General features: G+C 41.7%; 2 protein-coding genes across 5 annotated transcripts in view; one reads left to right on the forward strand and one right to left on the reverse strand.

Moving 5' to 3' along the window:
- iqsec3b (IQ motif and Sec7 domain ArfGEF 3b) overlaps nt 1-6,464 on the forward strand; it is a 30,400-nt gene extending 23,936 nt beyond the window's left edge. Inside the window, exons 11-15 of one of the 4 annotated variants that reach the window (XM_034233530.1) lie at nt 130-229; nt 1,414-1,572; nt 1,767-1,817; nt 2,681-2,727; nt 3,737-6,464. In XM_034233530.1, the coding sequence (XP_034089421.1) occupies nt 130-229; nt 1,414-1,572; nt 1,767-1,817; nt 2,681-2,727; nt 3,737-4,156 (777 nt within the window). In that variant the 3' untranslated portion in view covers nt 4,157-6,464. Of the gene's footprint in view, nt 1-129; nt 230-1,413; nt 1,573-1,766; nt 1,860-2,680; nt 2,728-3,736 lie in introns of all 4 variants that reach the window. The other 3 variants (XM_034233532.1, XM_034233529.1, XM_034233531.1) reach the window with 3 other exon arrangements.
- A 497-nt stretch (nt 6,465-6,961) lies between these two features.
- The window catches only part of ptprq (protein tyrosine phosphatase receptor type Q), a 44,585-nt gene continuing 32,550 nt past the window's right edge, over nt 6,962-18,996 (reverse strand). The window contains exons 42-63 of the mRNA XM_034233527.1: nt 17,966-18,229; nt 17,491-17,862; nt 17,130-17,239; nt 16,805-16,991; nt 16,469-16,707; nt 16,257-16,326; nt 15,724-15,882; nt 15,197-15,488; nt 15,026-15,099; nt 14,824-14,923; nt 14,477-14,605; nt 13,004-13,048; nt 12,420-12,446; nt 12,160-12,241; nt 11,112-11,202; nt 10,872-10,948; nt 10,572-10,706; nt 10,152-10,277; nt 9,496-9,641; nt 9,242-9,377; nt 7,642-7,765; nt 6,962-7,531 (exon numbers count right to left, since the gene is read on the reverse strand). Coding sequence (XP_034089418.1) covers nt 7,494-7,531; nt 7,642-7,765; nt 9,242-9,377; nt 9,496-9,641; nt 10,152-10,277; nt 10,572-10,706; nt 10,872-10,948; nt 11,112-11,202; nt 12,160-12,241; nt 12,420-12,446; nt 13,004-13,048; nt 14,477-14,605; nt 14,824-14,923; nt 15,026-15,099; nt 15,197-15,488; nt 15,724-15,882; nt 16,257-16,326; nt 16,469-16,707; nt 16,805-16,991; nt 17,130-17,239; nt 17,491-17,862; nt 17,966-18,229 — 3,023 coding nt within the window. The 3' untranslated portion in view covers nt 6,962-7,493. The remainder of the gene's footprint in view (nt 7,532-7,641; nt 7,766-9,241; nt 9,378-9,495; nt 9,642-10,151; nt 10,278-10,571; nt 10,707-10,871; nt 10,949-11,111; nt 11,203-12,159; nt 12,242-12,419; nt 12,447-13,003; nt 13,049-14,476; nt 14,606-14,823; nt 14,924-15,025; nt 15,100-15,196; nt 15,489-15,723; nt 15,883-16,256; nt 16,327-16,468; nt 16,708-16,804; nt 16,992-17,129; nt 17,240-17,490; nt 17,863-17,965; nt 18,230-18,996) is intronic.

The raw sequence follows: 18,996 nt of genomic DNA on the forward strand, positions 1-18,996 counted from the left end.
GAGCAACCTATTTTCAGTGACTCACTACTATACTCTCAATACGCTCCTTAAACCACATTTTATTGTCAGTTCATACAAAATCGGATTATTATATTGACCGCTTTGTTGTTTTTTATGTCTCCACTCTAGATTCTAAAGCTGTGTCCCAAGAAGAAAACCTCGGCCTCATACACCTTCTGTAAAGCTATGGGTCTACTGGGAATGCAGTTTCACCTCTTCAGCAATGAATGTAAGATGCTTTTTTACTCTGCTGAAATTTATGCTCAGTAGTTTCAACCTGGTGCTGGAAAAATGCTGACTCAACTATGAGAGCCATCAACATCATTGTCTGTCAAACCCACACGTTGATTGTATTGCCATAGGGCCACCATTCAAACTAAATGAACACACTCATGTCAACGAACACTTCCAGGAAATGTGCTTGCTTGCAAGAATCTAGCCTTAAAGCCTACATTTTAACACTGCACGAGACATTTTTTAGGCAACTCAAATGTAACAATGAACTTTTATGAATTTAAAACACACTGTGAAAAGTGTGAAAGTTCTAAAACTAAAACAAGGAAGGCACCCAGAGCGACCTGGGAATCACAGGTAACCATTCCCTAAAGCACACCCTGCTTTATCCTCTATTTGAACAGGAATGGGACATTAGTTTAAAAAATGAACATAAGGCTGTATCAACAAATACTTGAAACTAGCCAGTGAGACAACACACACGTCAGCATGGACTGTTATTTAACCAGATGTTTTCTGAAACCAGTGGAGCAACCTTCTTGGTATTGGATAGAAAGCAGGTTTAAGACACTTCCACACTGTCTCACTTTTCAGATTAATGAGTTACAGCCTGATACAGCACTGTGGTAATAATGGCTTAAAGCTAATTCAAATTTGAACCATGCTTAGCATGTTAGCATTCTAACCGTTGTACAGCTGAGGCTGATATGGTTGTCACTATTTTTGCAGGTTATTGATCTTAAATCAAAGAATAAAACACATGAAGGATTTGACCTGATGAAGTCTAACGAAATTATAATAATTTATAATGTGAAGGATATGAATTCCTTTACTTGATTTAAAAGACATTAATTGAGTCATGACACTAGCATAGCTGAATGTGTTGTATGAGAAATAAATAGAAAACTACTGGCCTTCAGTGAATATGAGCATCCTAATATTTCTGCAAACCCTTTGTTGAAAATCTTCAAGAACCCATTGCTGCCAACAGAACAATCATTTGGTCATTAAGCTCAAAGCATGAGTTTTTGCAGGTATTCTTAGCACCATTTTGTGAAGTTAAATTGAAGTTTAAAAGATCAACAGCAAAATATTTCGAAGAACCTGTATCCTATTTTGAAATCAAAATGTTGAAAGTAATTCCTTTTTCTCTTTGAAACCTTGTTGTTGTCTCATCAGACTACGCCCATGGCATCACCATGCTGAGCCCGTTTACCTCAGAGAAGAAGCAGCTGGTGAGTTTCTGCTCCCCGAGCGGAGAAGAGCTCAGGAAGTTTGCAGAGGAGCTCCGAGAGGCGATCACAGAGGTCAATGAGATGGAGCAGATACACATCCAGTGTAAGTGCAGCACTCACACCTCAGCATACGCACGTGCTAACAGATACATGCTGTATATTATGACTAGAAAAAGAGATTTTATTAACAACAATACTTTTTTCCTGGTAAATAATTTGTACACAAATATGTATATACATGTGAATATATATGCATAGTATATAGTGGCTGGTTGCAATCTCCTATTTGTGTTACAGGGGAGTTGGAGCGGCAACAAGGCATCCAGCCACACAGCATACACACCAATGGTGGGCAAGTGGACACACACACAGGACACGGCTCACCCTCAGGTGCTGGTTTTGCTCGTGCAGCATAAAATTCATAACACCGCATTCATTACTCATAACAATGCATACATTACTCAAGGCAATGTATAAAAATAGGACAACTTCATGGAAGATTGGTGCATGAATAATCCAACAACAGCGAATATGAACATGAAAAAGGAATACATTATGATTATATTGTTTAACTTTTCTCTAATTGTGGCTTTTTGAATGGGTTTGTTCCCCTAAAAACAACAAATTGCAGTATTTGCATTACTCTATGTTCCCAGGTTAATGGTTTTTGTATGGATTAAACACCCAAGACACAACATGTTAATTAGTGAGCTTAGAGTTACTGGTTTCAAGGATTTTGTAAAAACTGCATATAGTTCGCTGAATCCTTCTGTTTGCTGCCTTAATGCTTAGCTGAGTTGTTCCCACACTGACAAAACTGAAACGGTGACTTTAATTAAATGTATTATGTCAACAGATGTCACTGTATTATGTTTGTTGAAAGCAATAATATTAAGTTAAAAATACAAAATATTAGGTTCAACCTAATATAATTGCTTTTAACTTACCTAATACAGTTATGTGAAAATTGTCAACGGTTCAGTTTTTTCAGTGCATGAGCGAGTATTTACCAGACAGACATGACAGAAGTATTAATGTGATTCATCCAACCCTGAGGAATAAAGCAAATAGGTATATTCCTAAAATGCTAAACTCTTCCTTTATAAAAAGTGACTGCCACCTGTGCAAAGTACTGATTCGGAATTTTAACATTCTGTTCATGAAACTTTAATCTCCCGTTGACTTACAAATAGACACCTTTCTCCCTACAGGCCAACAGGATGTGTACGATAAAACTGGCAACAACAACACAGTAGAGGTAAGTGCTAAGCCACTCTTGCCTCCCTCAGGTAAGTGCATGCGTCCCCTGCTATGTGGGTGTGGTTCTGTCTGTCTGTGTGTGTCTGTGTGTGTGTGTTTGCGTGTGTGAATGAGCGACTAGATAGGGACGCATCCTGGAAAAAAAGTTTGCTTTGTGCTTTGCTTTAAAAGAGCTCGGCCTTAGGCACATCCCCACTTTGCAGGCACAGATACAAAGGCCACTGAGAGGAGTGTGCAATAGTGGCGCTCCAAACTATCTCTCTGTGTGCCTCGTGAGTGGATCAGCAGCCACTCTACTTGCTATATAGCATCCCTTCTTTCATCGGCTGCTGCTGCCAGCCTTACTGTATAAGCTTTTGCAAGCCACCATAAGCCTGGCTGGCTCCTAGAATACCATCTAAAGTACAAAGCCAGATAAGCTTGATAGTGTTAACAGTCTGAGTGTGTGTGGGCGGGGGAATGTCTGTGAAACCCGCCCTTATTTTAACTCAGCATACAGTCATAGAGGCTGTTTACCCCTTTCCAATTTCCTCTGTTTCTATCCTTTCCATTCTTTCCTGTCTCCCCTGCCTCTCAGTCAGTCCTTTAGAGTTGTACATTAGTGTGTTAGGGAGACACTACGCCCTCGGTGTCACCTCTCCTTTCCTGACGCTCCCTTAAACTTTTAGCTTCTCATTCTGCCACTCATTTACCATGTTCTCACACCCACACACACATCAAAATCAAAACGTTCACGTCATGACCTCTGACCAAAATCTCTTCTTATCCCGTTACCCTTTTCTGTTTCTGGGCTGGTGTGTGTAAAACATTTTTGAGAGAAAGTGTAAATCATGTAAATAAACATGATTGGGAGAAAAAGAGAGACGGAGTGTGTATTTTGCATGCGCTCGCTCTGCATACCAACCTGCATGCCTGCATGCCCATGTGCGTAACACACCAGAGGGCTGCGTAGAGGCTGCGTTCAGGCTGGTAACTCCTCATGCGTTCTCTGACTGTTCCTAAACTAGGTGTCAATTCACAACAGGCTGCAGACCTATCAACTGAGCCCGCCCAGCATTGAGTCCCTGCCTCTGGCCCTGACCGCGCCCCCCGCCCTGCTCAGCCCCATGCAGCCTGGAGACCTCCGCCCAGAAACACTCATCCAGTGCCAGCAGATAGTGAAGTTGATCGTGGTGGACCAGAGCGGGCGGGGGCGGATGGAGGCCTTCCTCAGCCAAGGCCCAGCCACACATCAGCTCATACAGTCGGCCATGTCCACGCCTGTGCATGTCAGAGAGGGGGACGGCCCCCAGCCTCCTCTGCCGCCTCCCCCTCCACCTTACAACCACCCCCACCAGTTCTGTCCCCCTGACTCACCCAGGCCCCTCCACCACACCATGCCTCTCATGCGCAGGCGCAACTCCAGCGGCTCCCGCAGCATCGTCTAAGAGGCTCCTCTATGAACCCTGGGGGCCGGACTTGAGCCCCTCACTCACACAGCGACACACATGCTGGAGTGCTAGCCAACTCCCTTTGAGTGGTCAGATTAAAGCATTGCTAAAAAAAAAGTGAGGAATATACTGTGTAAGTCGGAAAAAATGACAAAGGAAAAGGACACCAACAGGACTTTATTCAGAGTCCTGACTCAGTGGTGGCTTTTTTGAACATGGACTAGATTTGATGCCATTTCGAAAGACAGCTTTTCTCCTTTCTTTTGTCTAACATGTCACCCGGTAGCTGATGGTGTTGTCTGTCTAGATTTCACACTCTTCAAAAGATCTTGTGACTTTGCATTTTTAAAATGTCACCTATCCAACAAATGTGTCTGAGAGCTATAACTGTGAAACCAGGGAGCCAGATCAGAAGAGCAAACCGGCAGTCCTGAGAGGAAAAGGGAGGGCTTGAAATACGGATACAAGTTTTTTTGTGCTCTCTTTCAGGATATTGATTAATTGTTATTGTATTCTATTGTTAAGTTCTCACCCTTTTTTTTGGTCTTTGGTTTCGATCGAATTAGTTTAGAGTCATTTCAGCAGAGCTAATGTAGCTTCTCACTGCAATGCTTTTTTTTCTCATGTCTGCACAGTAGTGTCAGCATATTTGTTTCCTTTATTTCCTAGTGAACAGTTAATGATTGGGTGATGAGATATGCCAAGAAGAAGGTAAAGAGCTCTAGCATCTCCACCCTGCCGTGTGCAGTAAAGGGCAGTAAGCTATGATGTTGCTACTCACTCAATTAACCTAAAACCTGATGACAATCATACTTTTTTGTGTTTCATTGTTGTTTGTTTTCCTAAACTTTTGTATGCAGATATGTTCACAGTGGTGTGTGAGTGTCCTGATTCTGTTTGCCCTCACACAGCTCAGGAGAGGATTTGCTGCACTGCAACATGTAATATCTGAGAGCAGCGTGTGTGTTCAGTCTGCTTACTCATGGGCAGCAGGGAGTGGGACTGGTAATTAATCCAAAACAAGACTAAAACAGCCAGATCAAGCCTTTCTCTTTCGGTATATTTGCTTGTAATGGGTTACCTAGTGTGCACATTGCTGTTACCTTGGGATTTAGGCAATATCCGTGCCTAAAAAAACTCTCTTTAGTTTAAAAATGAACAGAAATTGCTCCACACAAGGCAGACCAAGGTCACCATCACTCCCCTCACAAATTATATTTATCCTTGCACAGTGAAAATGTTATATAAACAGAGATGCATTCATATACTGAATGCTAATCAGGGGAAAACTGAAGATGTCCATGGAATATTTATTGATTTAATCATCAGGTTGTCTTTCCAGGGTCGATGGTTCGAGCCAGTTTGTACAGCAGATCGCAAATCATCCAACTGAGACACACCAAACACGTCTTGTACCTTTTGCACCACAGAATATATTGGATATATTGTAAATAGATGATATAGATTTATTCTAAAAAAGTGATTGGTTTGCCCAGTGTGTGTATCTACGTATGTATTTGTACAGAGAATAATCTAGTTTAAAAAAGAGGATATAATAGCTATTATAATTATTATTTCTATGATTATTTTATTTATTATCATCATGATTATTATTCACATCAGGGGTTGTCCTAAATCCTACCGCTGCGAGAGACAGGCAGCTTTTATAGAATAAACTCCAGTTTCCATGGTAACACATGCTATATTAATGCCGATACACATTTATCATGAAATTATACCGTGTCATATTATTATAGATTATTAAGAGATGGCTGTGTCACCTGTTAAGGTGTGTAAGGGCTATGCTGTATTGGTGAATACGTGCAGTAAATACACACACACACACATACACAAATGCTGCCAAAGCAACAGCAAATCCAGCGTATATTTACCTTAGAAACGGCTTGATTTCTTAAGTCAGCACCCCACTTTGTTTACTGTAAACTCGGACTGACTTGTACAAAAAGCATGATATTGTTTTTATTTTTATTTACAGGGAATTGATTATATGTTTGTATCATAATTGTTCCGGGCATGTTGGGTTGATTGATGTCATCTTCTCCCCTCTCTCTCTACTTCCTCCCTCCTTTCTGCCCCACCCCTTACCATCAACCCCTGCCTTCTCTATGGTTGTCATGGAGACGCACCAATCTGCATCCTCACTGTGGAGCACTGTCATTAATCTTTGCACCCTCACAATATTTCTAAAAAGGGAGATTTCTTAAAGATCAACATGTTTACTAATGGAATATTTCTTATTTTTTCTGTTCTAAGAGAATGAAAGAATAAAGTAGTTTTTACTCTCTGCCCTGGACTGTCTGATTGTGTGTGTGTGTGTCTGTGTGTGAGTGTGTGTTGACGGCCGAATTGTCTCCATGCTTCTGTGCCCCCCCCTCGGCCTCTCTAATGAATGTGCTCCAGGTGTGTGAGGAGGACGGCTGAATGAAGGAGCTTATGGGAAATCAGTCTGCAGGTGTTCTTGTCCACCCAGCACAGCGGGTCTAGACTCATTCATTAACAGAGGAGAAAGCAGTATTGAAACTGACTTGTACCGTCAGAATATGTGTTGTTGGTCCGCCAAATAAGGTAGGTGGAGCAAACACTCTACACACTAATTCACTGAGGAGTAAGGCTAGCTATTTTTTTTCCAATCTCTACTAGCTTTGCGATAACACTTTCCAAGGCCAAAAATCTATGAAAAAAGCAATGACTACTGATAAAAAAAACAACTAGTGCCAGACATACCTGACTGATAACCACAACAAGATATTTGAGACTAAAAACTTAAGCATCAAAGCCAGAAAAAATACAAGTTGCTTTTATTTTTGCAAATCACTCTTGAGAAAGGATAAACAAAACGTAAATACTGTCCACTCTTCGACATAGTCAGATTTACAAAGAGATTGAAACAAAACACCATTTTGGCTGAATAAATTATCTTACAAAAACATAGATGATATCAACATAGTACAATAATTACAAAACACAGTGGAATCAATTTGTGCAAAATGCCTGTAAGATTACAGATGTCATAGAGCTCTCTCAGTCAGTTCACCGCTCTTTCAAACGTTTCTCAAATTCTGTCTCCCTTTTGTTTCTCACTCTCTTTGAAAACAAGTGGACAAGAGGTTTATTAAAGGGGGGACAGTGCAGAGAAGTGGGTTGAGGTGGAGGAACAAAGTCGTCTGACAGATCGCTCAGTTTAAACTGTGCTGTTCGCTTCCTGTTTCTCCTGCACCCCCCTCTAACCAAGTGTAGTGGATCAGTCCAGTCCACCTTTGTGCACAGGCCGCCTCCCGACAAGCGTCACTCTCTCCCAGGAAAAGGTGTCTCTTTACATAGTGGTTTCTTCCCATTCCAGCTCAACATCACCTACAGACCAGCACAAAGGAGTGGAGTGAGCCATGTGCTGTGAGTGTGTTGTACTTGTGTGTATTTAAGTGTGTAGAGGTGCACGTGTGTTTACTGTACATGTTGTTTACCTTCCATAGCGTCCAGGGAGTCCATCTTTTCCAGAGCAGAATAGCTGACAAACCAGATGGACTGGCTGTTGCCTTTGCTGTTTAGAAGTTCTAGCGTACTTTGGTGCAGGAAGATGTACTGGGCCTGACACACACACAAACGCACACATTAGCAGATACTGAGCAGATGTTCATAATAATTAAATTGGTGTATAATTAAGTCAGAGGGTCCTGGTAGCTGGTGCAGACCATTTAATCACAACAACTCTGATTTCATTCCAGCTGGAGACCTGTTAACCCTCTACTGTCTCCTGTCTGATAAAGGCAACAAAAATAAAAACATATGACCATGTTTTTTTTCTTTCTTTTCAATATATAAAAAGAAACACATTAATCTTGCATTGCTGATTAGATTTTGTCAATTAATTCAAGTTTAAAGGTTTTTTTTCCCTCTCTCTTTCAGGACTCAAGCCTTTCAAAGCAACATTTTAATTTTCTTTAACAGAAGACAGAAAAAAAACCTCAAACTCAGACTAAATAATGACATTTAAAATGATTTTGACTCCTAATGCTGCAGCTGCCACACCCCAGGGAGGTGTAACAGCAAGAGAGCTGGATACCATATTTCAAGTAGGGCTGCCAAGATATCATGTTTTCACTTTTGTTGCCAAAATAATTCACTATAACAATCTATAGAGTTAAATGTATATCTATATTTTGTATCAATTGTTTTGTTTCTATTTGTTTACACAAACAAAATGTAAATCACTCAGCAAGTTTAGGAAGATTCTAGTTAATTGTCATTTTATGATAAAGATGCACATGTAGCAAAACTGATGGAAAGTACGGTAGAAATCAGTAATTATTAAATACCTCTACAAGATCTGACACACATCTACAATAACTGCCTTTGCTCTCGCTTTGAGTTAAGTGTTTTAGGTAAAAGAGTTAAATGTGGGTTAGTTAAAAAGCTCTCTTCAACAACAATGTGCTCGAGTAGCTTGGCAATGACATTTGTGAGGTTATAAAATAATTGAATGGAATGATGGCCTCTTAAAGCGGAGGCTTTAATGCACATGTGACTGGACTGCCATAATAATAGTGAGCTGTCGGGAATGCTGCGGTCTCAAAGATTCAAGCAGCTTCGGAGCTGCAGACACTGCAGGCTCATATTTCACTGCTAAAATGTGGACACAGGAGAAATGCACAGAACATCAGGAAATAGTAAAAGCATAAAACTGAGGAGAGGCACAGGCACCAGTCAGAGGGTCCCTGCAGACACACACCATCCCTCTGTAAGTAATGACTGAAAAGAGTGATTTTAGGAAAGGTTCATGCTGACGGGAAACCCTGCTCAGCATATGTCTTTAATCCACTGCCAGATCCTTTCCCTTTGTCAAAATAAGAAATGTACCAAATGTTTCCTCATGGGGATGGGATCACAGCAGGACAAGAAGTTTAAAAAAAGTGGGGCAAACCAAAACGCTACTTATGAGTCTTTGATGATTTTTAAGTGTACTCAAGCCACTTAAAAGAATACAAAAAACACCTTTTTTTTCTTCTGTGTATCCTCTTTGTGAAATTAAACCTAAGAGAACAATTACATTTAATGTCAACTCACCAGATTCTGTACCATACACATCCTCTCGCTGCGAAGTTCAGCCACCAGGCCGTAAATATCCACAAAGTCGTGATCTCTGACGTGCTGAATGAGGTGGTCGAGAGCGATAAATACACCAGTTCTGCCCACACCAGCACTGAAGAACAAGGATAGATGGAGATTGTCAAGGAAGCTCCATTAGAATAAAGTATACGGTGCAATTTACTTTAAGGACCTTGCAGTAATGTAGGAAGTGTCAGTACACTGCTGTTTACCTGCAGTGGACCACTATAGTGGTGTTGTCGTGCCTGTGGGCTCGGACAGCTTGGACAAACTTGATGAGCGTGCTGCAGGACTCTGGGACTCCGTGCTCAGGCCACGATGTGTAGTTGAAGTGGCGAACCAGAATGTAGTGCCCATGCTGCACAGAGAAATACATACAAGAAAAAAGATGGATTAACATTAATATAGATTACATAACTCAAAAGGTTGGAATGGAAGAAATGACTCACTGAGGAGTAGTTTGACATTTTGAAATTACTTTGCAATTTTCACAGTGAAATAGATTAGATAATTCAACACCACTTTTATTTCTGACTGTTAAATATGAAACAGAGACTATTACATTAGTTTAGCATAAAGACTGGAAACAGCTTCTCATCTAACTCTTAATAAGTGTATTTCCTGTAGCGTTGAACTATTTCTTTAAGCTTTTGGCCTGTAACATTTACTTAAAAAGAAAATGGCAGCTACAGGCACATACATTTTTTTTGGTTCACATTATCCAGTTAGATGAACGTGGAAGAATTGACGTGGATATATTTGTGTATTACAAAGTTGGGAACAAATGCCCACATCCAGTATCTACATATGCATGAACAGCATGGTGTATGTGAGTGTGTGAGTGTGTAAGGTGTGTCGGCGTAATCACCTTTTCTACTTTGAGGGTTCTGACAGTCCAGTCAGGAAGGACTTCCTCTGACACTTTTGAGATGAGAATGTCACTAAACACCGACATCGGCTTATTGTCCTCTGGCCAGTACTTGTGACATCGAATCTGAAATCACACACACACACACACACACACACACACACACACACACACACACACACACACACACACACACACACACACACACACACACACACACACACACACACACACACACACACACACACACACACACACACCACACACACACACACACACACACACACACACACACCACACACACACACACACACACACACACACACACACACACACACATCAGATCTCCTGTTGACAGAGTTTTAAAGATGCCCCTCCTGTCCTCTGAATTCTATTTCATAACAGGGTCAAATTACGCACTCTCCCTTTCTCGTAACACTGTGTGAGCATGGCGATGGTGCGGGTTCCTGTTTCCCAGATCATCCTCCAAAAGTCGGCCACGGTGCCCGGCAGAGGCCCCTGGGTGGCTATGAACTCATTTGGACAAAGGTAGCCCTACAGAGCAGAAACACAGAAACTGAACATTGTATTTGCAAGCTCAAACAACACCCCAGCAACACACTCACGCAGAAATTAATAAACTTGAGGTTGTTATCTATCTATCTGACTGAATCAGAAAGGGACAGATATTTATTGATGTTTCGGATTGCTGGTACTCACTGACACAAAGCTGGCGTTGATGAAGTCAGAGCCCGCAGTGCCCGGTTCTGACAGCAGTTTCACTCGGTTGTTATTGTCTAGACAAAGTTTAATAAGAAGAGCATGATAGAAACATGTGAAATAAAGCTGTGCAAGCGCTGGTGAAATTGATATGCAGGTAATGTTGGAGCTAACACATATAATGTTGGTATACTGTGAGTATCTAAACCTTGAAACCTTATTTTCAGCTTGAGCACTCACAAGGTTTAATGTTGGGGAAGCGGTTTTTGGATTTGTTCCAGGGCAGGTCAGCGTCGGTGGTGGCCAGGTCCTGCAGCAGCTTTGGTAGCTCCTGGGTAGACAACGCATTATACTTCAATATTAATAAACACACATACAAAAGGTTAAAGGTCAGAGCCTGTATTTTTTAAAATACAAACAGTTGGGACTTAAAGGTGGGGTAGATAAGTTTGAGAAGCCGTCTCGAGATACACTTTTTGTTATATTCCATGGAATGCTCTTAACATCCAGATAGCAATGAATATCTTAAGTGCTTTGACAAAAAATCCATAACAAAATTTCATCTGTGGAAGCCGTAGTACTGTAAAAAGCATGACCAATCATTTTAGCCGGCCCAGCTAAAATAACTGGATGGCCTACCTGCCTGTCAGCTTTCCATCTGTGCACAAACTTATCTCGTGCCCTCATTGGTCATGTGCACGTTCGTGTGTGTTGGAGGAGGGGCTCTGTAAGGAAGTGGCAGATTTGTTCCGGTTGTGTATTTTCAAATTCTAGCGCACTCGAGCCGGTTTCTCCAAAATTACCTACCCCACCTTTAAGTGAAAGATACATTTGTTAAAACGTGTATTGTGACTTTAAAAACACTGTTTAAATGATCAGAATGCTAGAAGTCTCTAAATTGATTAAGAATCTATTCAGGTATGAATGCATATATACGTCATGAATAATAAGCAACATGTAAAATGCAGAAAATTGTCATTTTAGTTAATACATTAATCACCAAATGCTTATTTGATCGGATGTTCAGCTGCTCTTGTGCATTAGTGAGGTGCAAAACAACAAGGAAAAAGCTGGCATTGATTTTGTTTGCATCACTTTCCTTTTTACTGCCTGCACTAAATTATTCCTATTATCGGTTTTCTGTGATGTACCCTGTTTTCTAACTGCAGACTTTCCTTCATGCTCCATTTATTTAGTCATTTCCAGGTTGTTTTATTTTATTCCATCCCAATGCATACATGTCTACACAGTTTAGAAACACAGGTCCGGGTAGTAGGCAAACACTTACAGCAAACTCCACCTGGAACTTGGAGTTGTCGTTGGCACACAGATCCTCTACATGCTGCAGGAAAGACTTCTTGTTGACAGGCCTGGCAGAGAGGGAAGGAGTTATGTGAGGAACAGAAAGAGATGTACAAACACTCTACAACAATATGCTATTTATGTTATTCTAGGATAAATCTTATTTATACTGAGGCATACTGAACATGCTGATCTGTGCTGCAACTATTACGTGTATATTCAGATTATTTATGCAGGAGGACTTACTTGAGTGATTTCCTGTAGCTGAGCAGCCTGGATGAAAATAGACAGCAAACATCAACCAAAAATAAACAAATTAACTAAATAATCACATCCCACACTGTGTTATTTCTGGGCCTGAAAGCTGAAGGGATCTTCACTGCAGAGAGTACATGGCATTGTAAGATAAAGCAGAGGAGGTTTAACCGTTTCTAATCAAATCTTTCTTTGCATTGCTGAAGACTTGTAGCTACGCAGATCCTTAGCGATTGATAACGCTACCACTTGTGCCCTCTATGGCTGATAAGCCTCCCGAGCAATTTTAAGATAGTGAGTGGGTAAACAAATTAAAATGGTCTCAAGCAGAGGGGTGTCGGCACCACTCTGCAATCCCTGCCAGTGATGGAGGAAAAGGAGACCCTGATTCCATCAACTGTCGACCTCCACCAAAGGAGCAACACAAATGGATGATTTAGGGTGATTTGATTCGGGATTAATGGGAAATGTGACAATGACGAACACATAGTGATGGCCGGGTACAAGGCAGTGTGACATGCAATAAAAGCACACACAACAAAACGTGGCACACACAGGTCCAAAGCCCAACTTACTGGATCACATAAATCTCTTTCCGCCTAAAGAAGAAGGAAGAATACCTGGTGGGAGAGAAGTGCTTGGTGAGAGAAAGACAAAGCCAAGGCGAGTCAATGCAAGTGTCATGTGCGGGCAAGGAGGGTTATTTTTGCAACTTGTGTGACAGGTAACAAGAAAAAGTGGGATATTATAACACAAAGCTTAGACAAGTGGTGTGTTATGCTGATCTCAGCTCCAACAAAGCAGAGACACAAATGACGTAAAGGGGACATACTGTATCATGCTCTACTGTAACATGTTTCAATGCTTTAATGTTCAAAAAAATGTTTGTGTCTGTTGTGATTGGTCAACCGCTTAGAGATGTACCGCCCCTTAGCCTATAGTGATGTCACTATGTTATGGAAGTAAACAAAGGTGTCCAATGGAGGCGTTTCAGGAAAGGGGGGAGTGTGTTGGAGAGAAACTCTCTCTGGAGGATTGTTGCCTTTTCAGTCTATTTACATGCACAGAAACCTGCAACACAATACAGGAAAGGGAAAACCCCAAAAAGCATTATAGGGCCTCTTTAAAAGACAGCTGGTGCAGCTTAGATGTGAACACAACATGCAGCTGTAAAAAACCTCCAATGTTGCATCTAAAATGAGTGGACAGTAAAGTATCCTCAGGGACTGCCTCCTTTTTTTTGCAGTCACTGCATATAAAAAATGTCATAGAGGATATTTATTAAGGCTGGCGAATATTTACTCAAGTAGGACCGTTATGTTTCTTTGCACATAAGAGATAAGAGACAGTTATCTGCCGGTGGAAGCTATTATATTTATCCATCTTCTCTCATGTGGGTTTTATGTTTTTATTATTTATTTTGTTGTTCATTCAATTCCTCTTGAAGACAAGCCACATTTAACACATACAGTACAAGAAGTACATGGTTTCTTTGGTATTCTGTCATTATATGGGTATTCTTTAGATGTTGGGGAAAGAAAGGTTACAGAAAGACTTTATTTTTTGTTGAAGGCTTTCTATTGGGTAGTATTTTGTCTAATATTAGCCATCGGTGACCTTGATGCACCAAAAGTAACTGAATCTCACTTTGCTTCTCACCAGCTTGCAGCACTTATTGTCTGTGCACTTGCTTGTGCCAAAGAAGACGCTCAAACTGAATTTTTATGAGAGGATGGTTGGAGAGCTGCAGAAAGGATGACTTGTCTGTTATGCTGGGAATTGAAGGTAAACTATAAAGCCCCGATAATGCCGTGTTGTTTCATAGTGATGCTGATTCTATTTTCTGCACTCGTGTGCTGACAGGAGCGCACATCAAGTTGGCTGCAGTGAAGGTGTTCTTGTCTTGTTGACTTAGATTTAGAATCTCGTCTGGGGCAGCTAAATCAAGCCTAAACTCATGAATTGTGCAGGCAGTTTCAGCTGCCAAAAATCTGTATGATATATTCAGTAAAGTGAAGCCCTTAGATTAAAAGTAATCACAGACTAACCGGTTGAGTTTTTCTTGTTTGAGTTCCAGATCTGCCACAGCAATCAGCTGATCCAGTTTACACTTGGTCTCTATGATCTCTGCCTCTCTGGGTGAATAATTCCCGCCCTCCTTCTTGCGCTGATGGATCCTGACATGTCAATCAAACACATCAGTTAATAACAAGGAAAATACAGAAATAATATTTATAATAATGTGAATAACAAATTGGGCATTGTAAAATGTCCCATATCCATAAAGGATTTGCACATGTTTTATTTTGTGTAAAAATACTACATCAATATCAATGCAGTGTTTAAGTTAATGTATTCATGTTTGCAAATAATTGAAAGCCTGCTGCTATCTTACTTGACAGAGCCACAGATGATAATGATGAGCAACACAGCCAAGGTGACGGAGAGCAAAACACCCAGAATAATCTGCTCTTCTCTGGTCAACAGCCCGTCCACTTCAGAGAGGAGACAACGTTACACAAAAACAACAAACAGGCTGTACAGCTTTTATATTCTCATTTATTGATTGGGAGAAAAACAGAGATGAATACAATTACCTGCAGTCTTGACGTGCTCCGAGTACACTGAGTCTGTGTATTGGCCTTTAATATTAGTGGCTCTGAACTTAAACCTGGTGAATATGAATAGTCCAGTGTCAGCTTTTATTAACGTAAAGCCTGTTCATACAACTGTTTTTATTTTGCTGTGTGTTTGTGTGTTGCACTCACACATAGACTGTTTTTGGCTTCAGAGGTCCGTTGCAGAAATGTTCGGTGTTGTTCTCCTTTAGACAGTCATTGTTCCGTCCGATCACGTAGGTTCCTGCTGTGGTGTGATTGTTCCTCACTGTGGGCGGGCCGCGTGCAGACACACTGTGACCCCCTCTGACGTGTGTGTCCAAGCGCTGCGCCCTGTCCCCAAGAGGACACGGTGGGTTGGGGAACCCCATGTCAGTCAGGTAAGGGTCAGGTCGATGGAAGAATGCATTCTTCCAGTTGGTCAGGTTCTGGATGTCATTCACTGTGACAGGATGAGTAAGTCAGTTAGAGAGGAAAGGAATCGCAGGGGGACTGAGTCAAATTTCTGCTGACGTTAAGCTCTTTGGCTCATGCATACATTTTGTCTTTTTTGAGCTTAGGGCAGAGTGACATACTGTAAAACAAGATTCTAGTCGAGGCTTAAAGCCCTAACAAGACCGATACCCAAGTGTGCTCAACTAAAAGTGAAGGCTGTCAATGTTTCTGAAGAGTCATACCCCCTGATTCGGCCACGATGACCTGAATTTTTGTGATTGGTCCATTGTCGTCACTATAGAAACAGGCAGGCATGTGGATGGTGATACTCCTGTGGGTTACCATGGCAACCCCTCCATGGCCCAGCTTTGCCTGGGGTCTTTGCATTGGCTTGGCCGGAGCTGGAATACACGCACGTGTGAACAAGCAGGAGCACACACACACAGGAACACACACACACAGGAACACACACACACAGACACAGAGAGACAGAGACAGAGGTTGTTGAGTCATTACAGTGTGTGTGAAGATGGCATTAATGCCTGTTGCATTTTACAAACAGGTTGATGCTCTATCCGCTACATCATGAACATACATCTGACGATATTGTGGAGTAAAGCTGTGTCAGACAAGGCCTGCCTACTGTTTTACTGAACATGACACTGTGCAGCGGTAATTCTGTGTCTCACATCTACGCTGCACTGCTGCAACAAGAAAGGGAGACACACATTAAAGCACTGCAGAGCGCACATAACAAAGCGCGCGCGACATGTACCTGTGATCCCTGTAGTTATACGGACTTGAGAGCTGGGTGGACTCAGACCTGCCCCGTTCTTAGCTGAAATCTACAAACAGACAAATAGAAGAAAGGAGGGAAGACAGCAGAAAGAGGGACAAGCATATAGAGGAGTTATAGATAAAGAAAATGTTGATTTGAACAGAGTCAAACAAGGCTGTGTGTGTGTGTGTAATATATGTGTTTTTCACCTGTATGCTGTAGCTGTGTCCTCCCTTCAGACCCTCAATGACAGCAGTCATCGTGTTTTGGTCTCTGTGGGTGATATTAAGGCTGATGTTCTTGACTAGTTGGTCCTTTTCGTAGATGTACACAAAGTAGGATGTAATGTTTCCATTGGGCTCCTCTGGAGGGGTAAAAGTCACCTTCACTTGGTTCACTAACTCTGGGACAACTGATACTACAACATTCTTGGGAGGGTCCTTGGGCTCTGGGGCAGAGTAGAAATTATACAGGAGAACATTAATTACAGATATATTCACTGTGAAGCAGCAGCCAGTGCTCCTCAGATGAGTATTTCTACATACCCTCCTCCAGCGTTTGAAATTCAATTGGTCCGATAGCTTTCCCATCGCTGGCAGCATGCTCCGATGAACCGGTAAAGGCAGTGATCGTCACAAAGTAACGAGTGAAGGCAGTCAGCTCAGTCACAACAACGGTCGTCAGCTCTCCTGGAGCCCGGACTGTAGAGAAGTTCAGACCGGGACCGTCCACCTGGTTTAACAGGATAGTTCATGGGAACATTTTAATTTGAAATTCATATTGTTTCACCACACCAAACTCATAACACCATTTAGGTGACATGTTCATATTTTTGCATGTGTCTGTAGAAACAAAATTCAATGAGATGACCTGCACAAGATAGGAAGTGGGTCCAGCGATAACAGATGGAGGGTTCCATGTGATGTGAAGGCCGCTGGAGGTGGGGGTCACTTTCAGGTCCCGGGGAGGGTCATCAGGGTCTGAGGGAGGAGATCAATTATGCTTATGATGCTATTTACATTTTTAAAAGCCTTAAAGATAATGAATGATTTGTTAGCATGCTAATGTTGATTGCTGAATGCTGTTTAAGTCTTTTGAAAGACACGCCAAAGTCCAAATAACTATTACAGGAATAATCTAGATTTAAATCCAATTTTTGTTTATTTTTGTTTACCTTGGAAATCATCACAGGCAATTCTAAAACATCCTATCATCACTGTGATGTTCTTACTTCCAGCCAAGGTGCGTTCATATTTCCAGAGTGTGTATTCTCCAACCCCAGCGTTGGTCACAGCAGCTACCTTGAAGCGGTAGTATCGGTATTTAGCCAGGGATTGGAGTGTGACGCTGAGGCTCCCGTCAATGTGGTCCGAAGCATTCACCGACACTGTGACATTAGAGTGAACGCAGTCTGAGGTCGGCTCGTCCTCTGGGGCCGGCTGTGCAGTAGTTAGTGTGTTTGGTTCGCAAACAGTGGAAATCAGCTGTGCAATGACATGGTACTCCTTCAGCAGGCCGGGAATGGAGAGTGGTGCAGCCCATTGAAGTGTCACATTGTTAGGGGTGACCTGAGAGATGGTGAGGAAGCGAGGGGCAGCGGGGGCTGTAAAGGGAACAAAGTGGATAGAGACAAGTATTTATCCTGTATTATTGTTTGTTCGGAAATTAAAGATACAAATGTTTCACAATACACAGTGAGTGATTACCTGATTCAGAGAGAGTGGAAGCAGTACAGTTCAGTCCGTCTCCAGGTCCTGCAGAGTTAACTGCAGACACGGTGAGAGCGTACTCCTGGTCTGGAGACAGCCCTGTCACTGTGTACACTTGTGTGTAAACCTGGTGTGTGTCAACCTCCACTAGAATTTCATAAAACATTATCTGCCCATTAGGGTTGCTTGGAAGTTCCCAAAACAGCTGAATTGAATCCCAGCTAACTCCAGAGCAAGACAGGTTCCCCACAGCGTCAGACACTGCAGACAGAGAGATGACATTGGAACATTGTTATAGTACTATTAGCTTAAGTAAGCATTCATCACTGTCCACTGTAAGAGGAAGAAAAAAACAAATACAATTTCAGTTGGTTTTTTGTCGCACATGATTAAAAACGGCTGCTACACCCATAGTTTTGCCAAAGATTATTTTATATTACTGGAAATTACAAAAATTCAACCTGCAGACAAAACTAAAAATAGCCTAAAAAAACTGATTAACATTTTTTACAAACAATAATTACCAACTTTTATTTATACATTTATTTGTTGTTGTCGAGCCAGAAACTCTGTGGTAATGACCCGCTGTTCTTGAGGAGAGTCACATTTTTCTATGTGCTTGTGAAAAAAATGATGTTTTATGTCTGTATATGACAATTGTTGTTAATAATAATACATTTTATTTCAAAGCGCTTTTCCAGGTGCTCAAAGACGCTTTACAGCGGTTTGATAAAACATGATAAAATAGAATAAAGAATAGAAATAAAAAATAAATAAATATTAAAATAGCAACACAGCATCATTCACAAATTAAAAGCAAGTCTGAAGAGGTGTGTTTTGGTCAGTGTTTTGAAAGTGGGGGGGTCGGTGCAGTCTCTGTGTTGTGGAAGGGAGTTCCAGAGGGTGGGGGCAGCGATGGAGTAGGCTCTGTCCCCCCAGGTTCGGTGCTTGGTTCGTGTGGGGATAGAGAGGAGGTTCGCTTCTGATGAACGAAGGCTGCGGGAGGGGGTGTAGTGGTGGATCAGGTC

This window comes from Gymnodraco acuticeps, unplaced genomic scaffold, assembly GCF_902827175.1.
Source record: "Gymnodraco acuticeps unplaced genomic scaffold, fGymAcu1.1, whole genome shotgun sequence".
NCBI lineage: Eukaryota > Metazoa > Chordata > Actinopteri > Perciformes > Bathydraconidae > Gymnodraco > Gymnodraco acuticeps.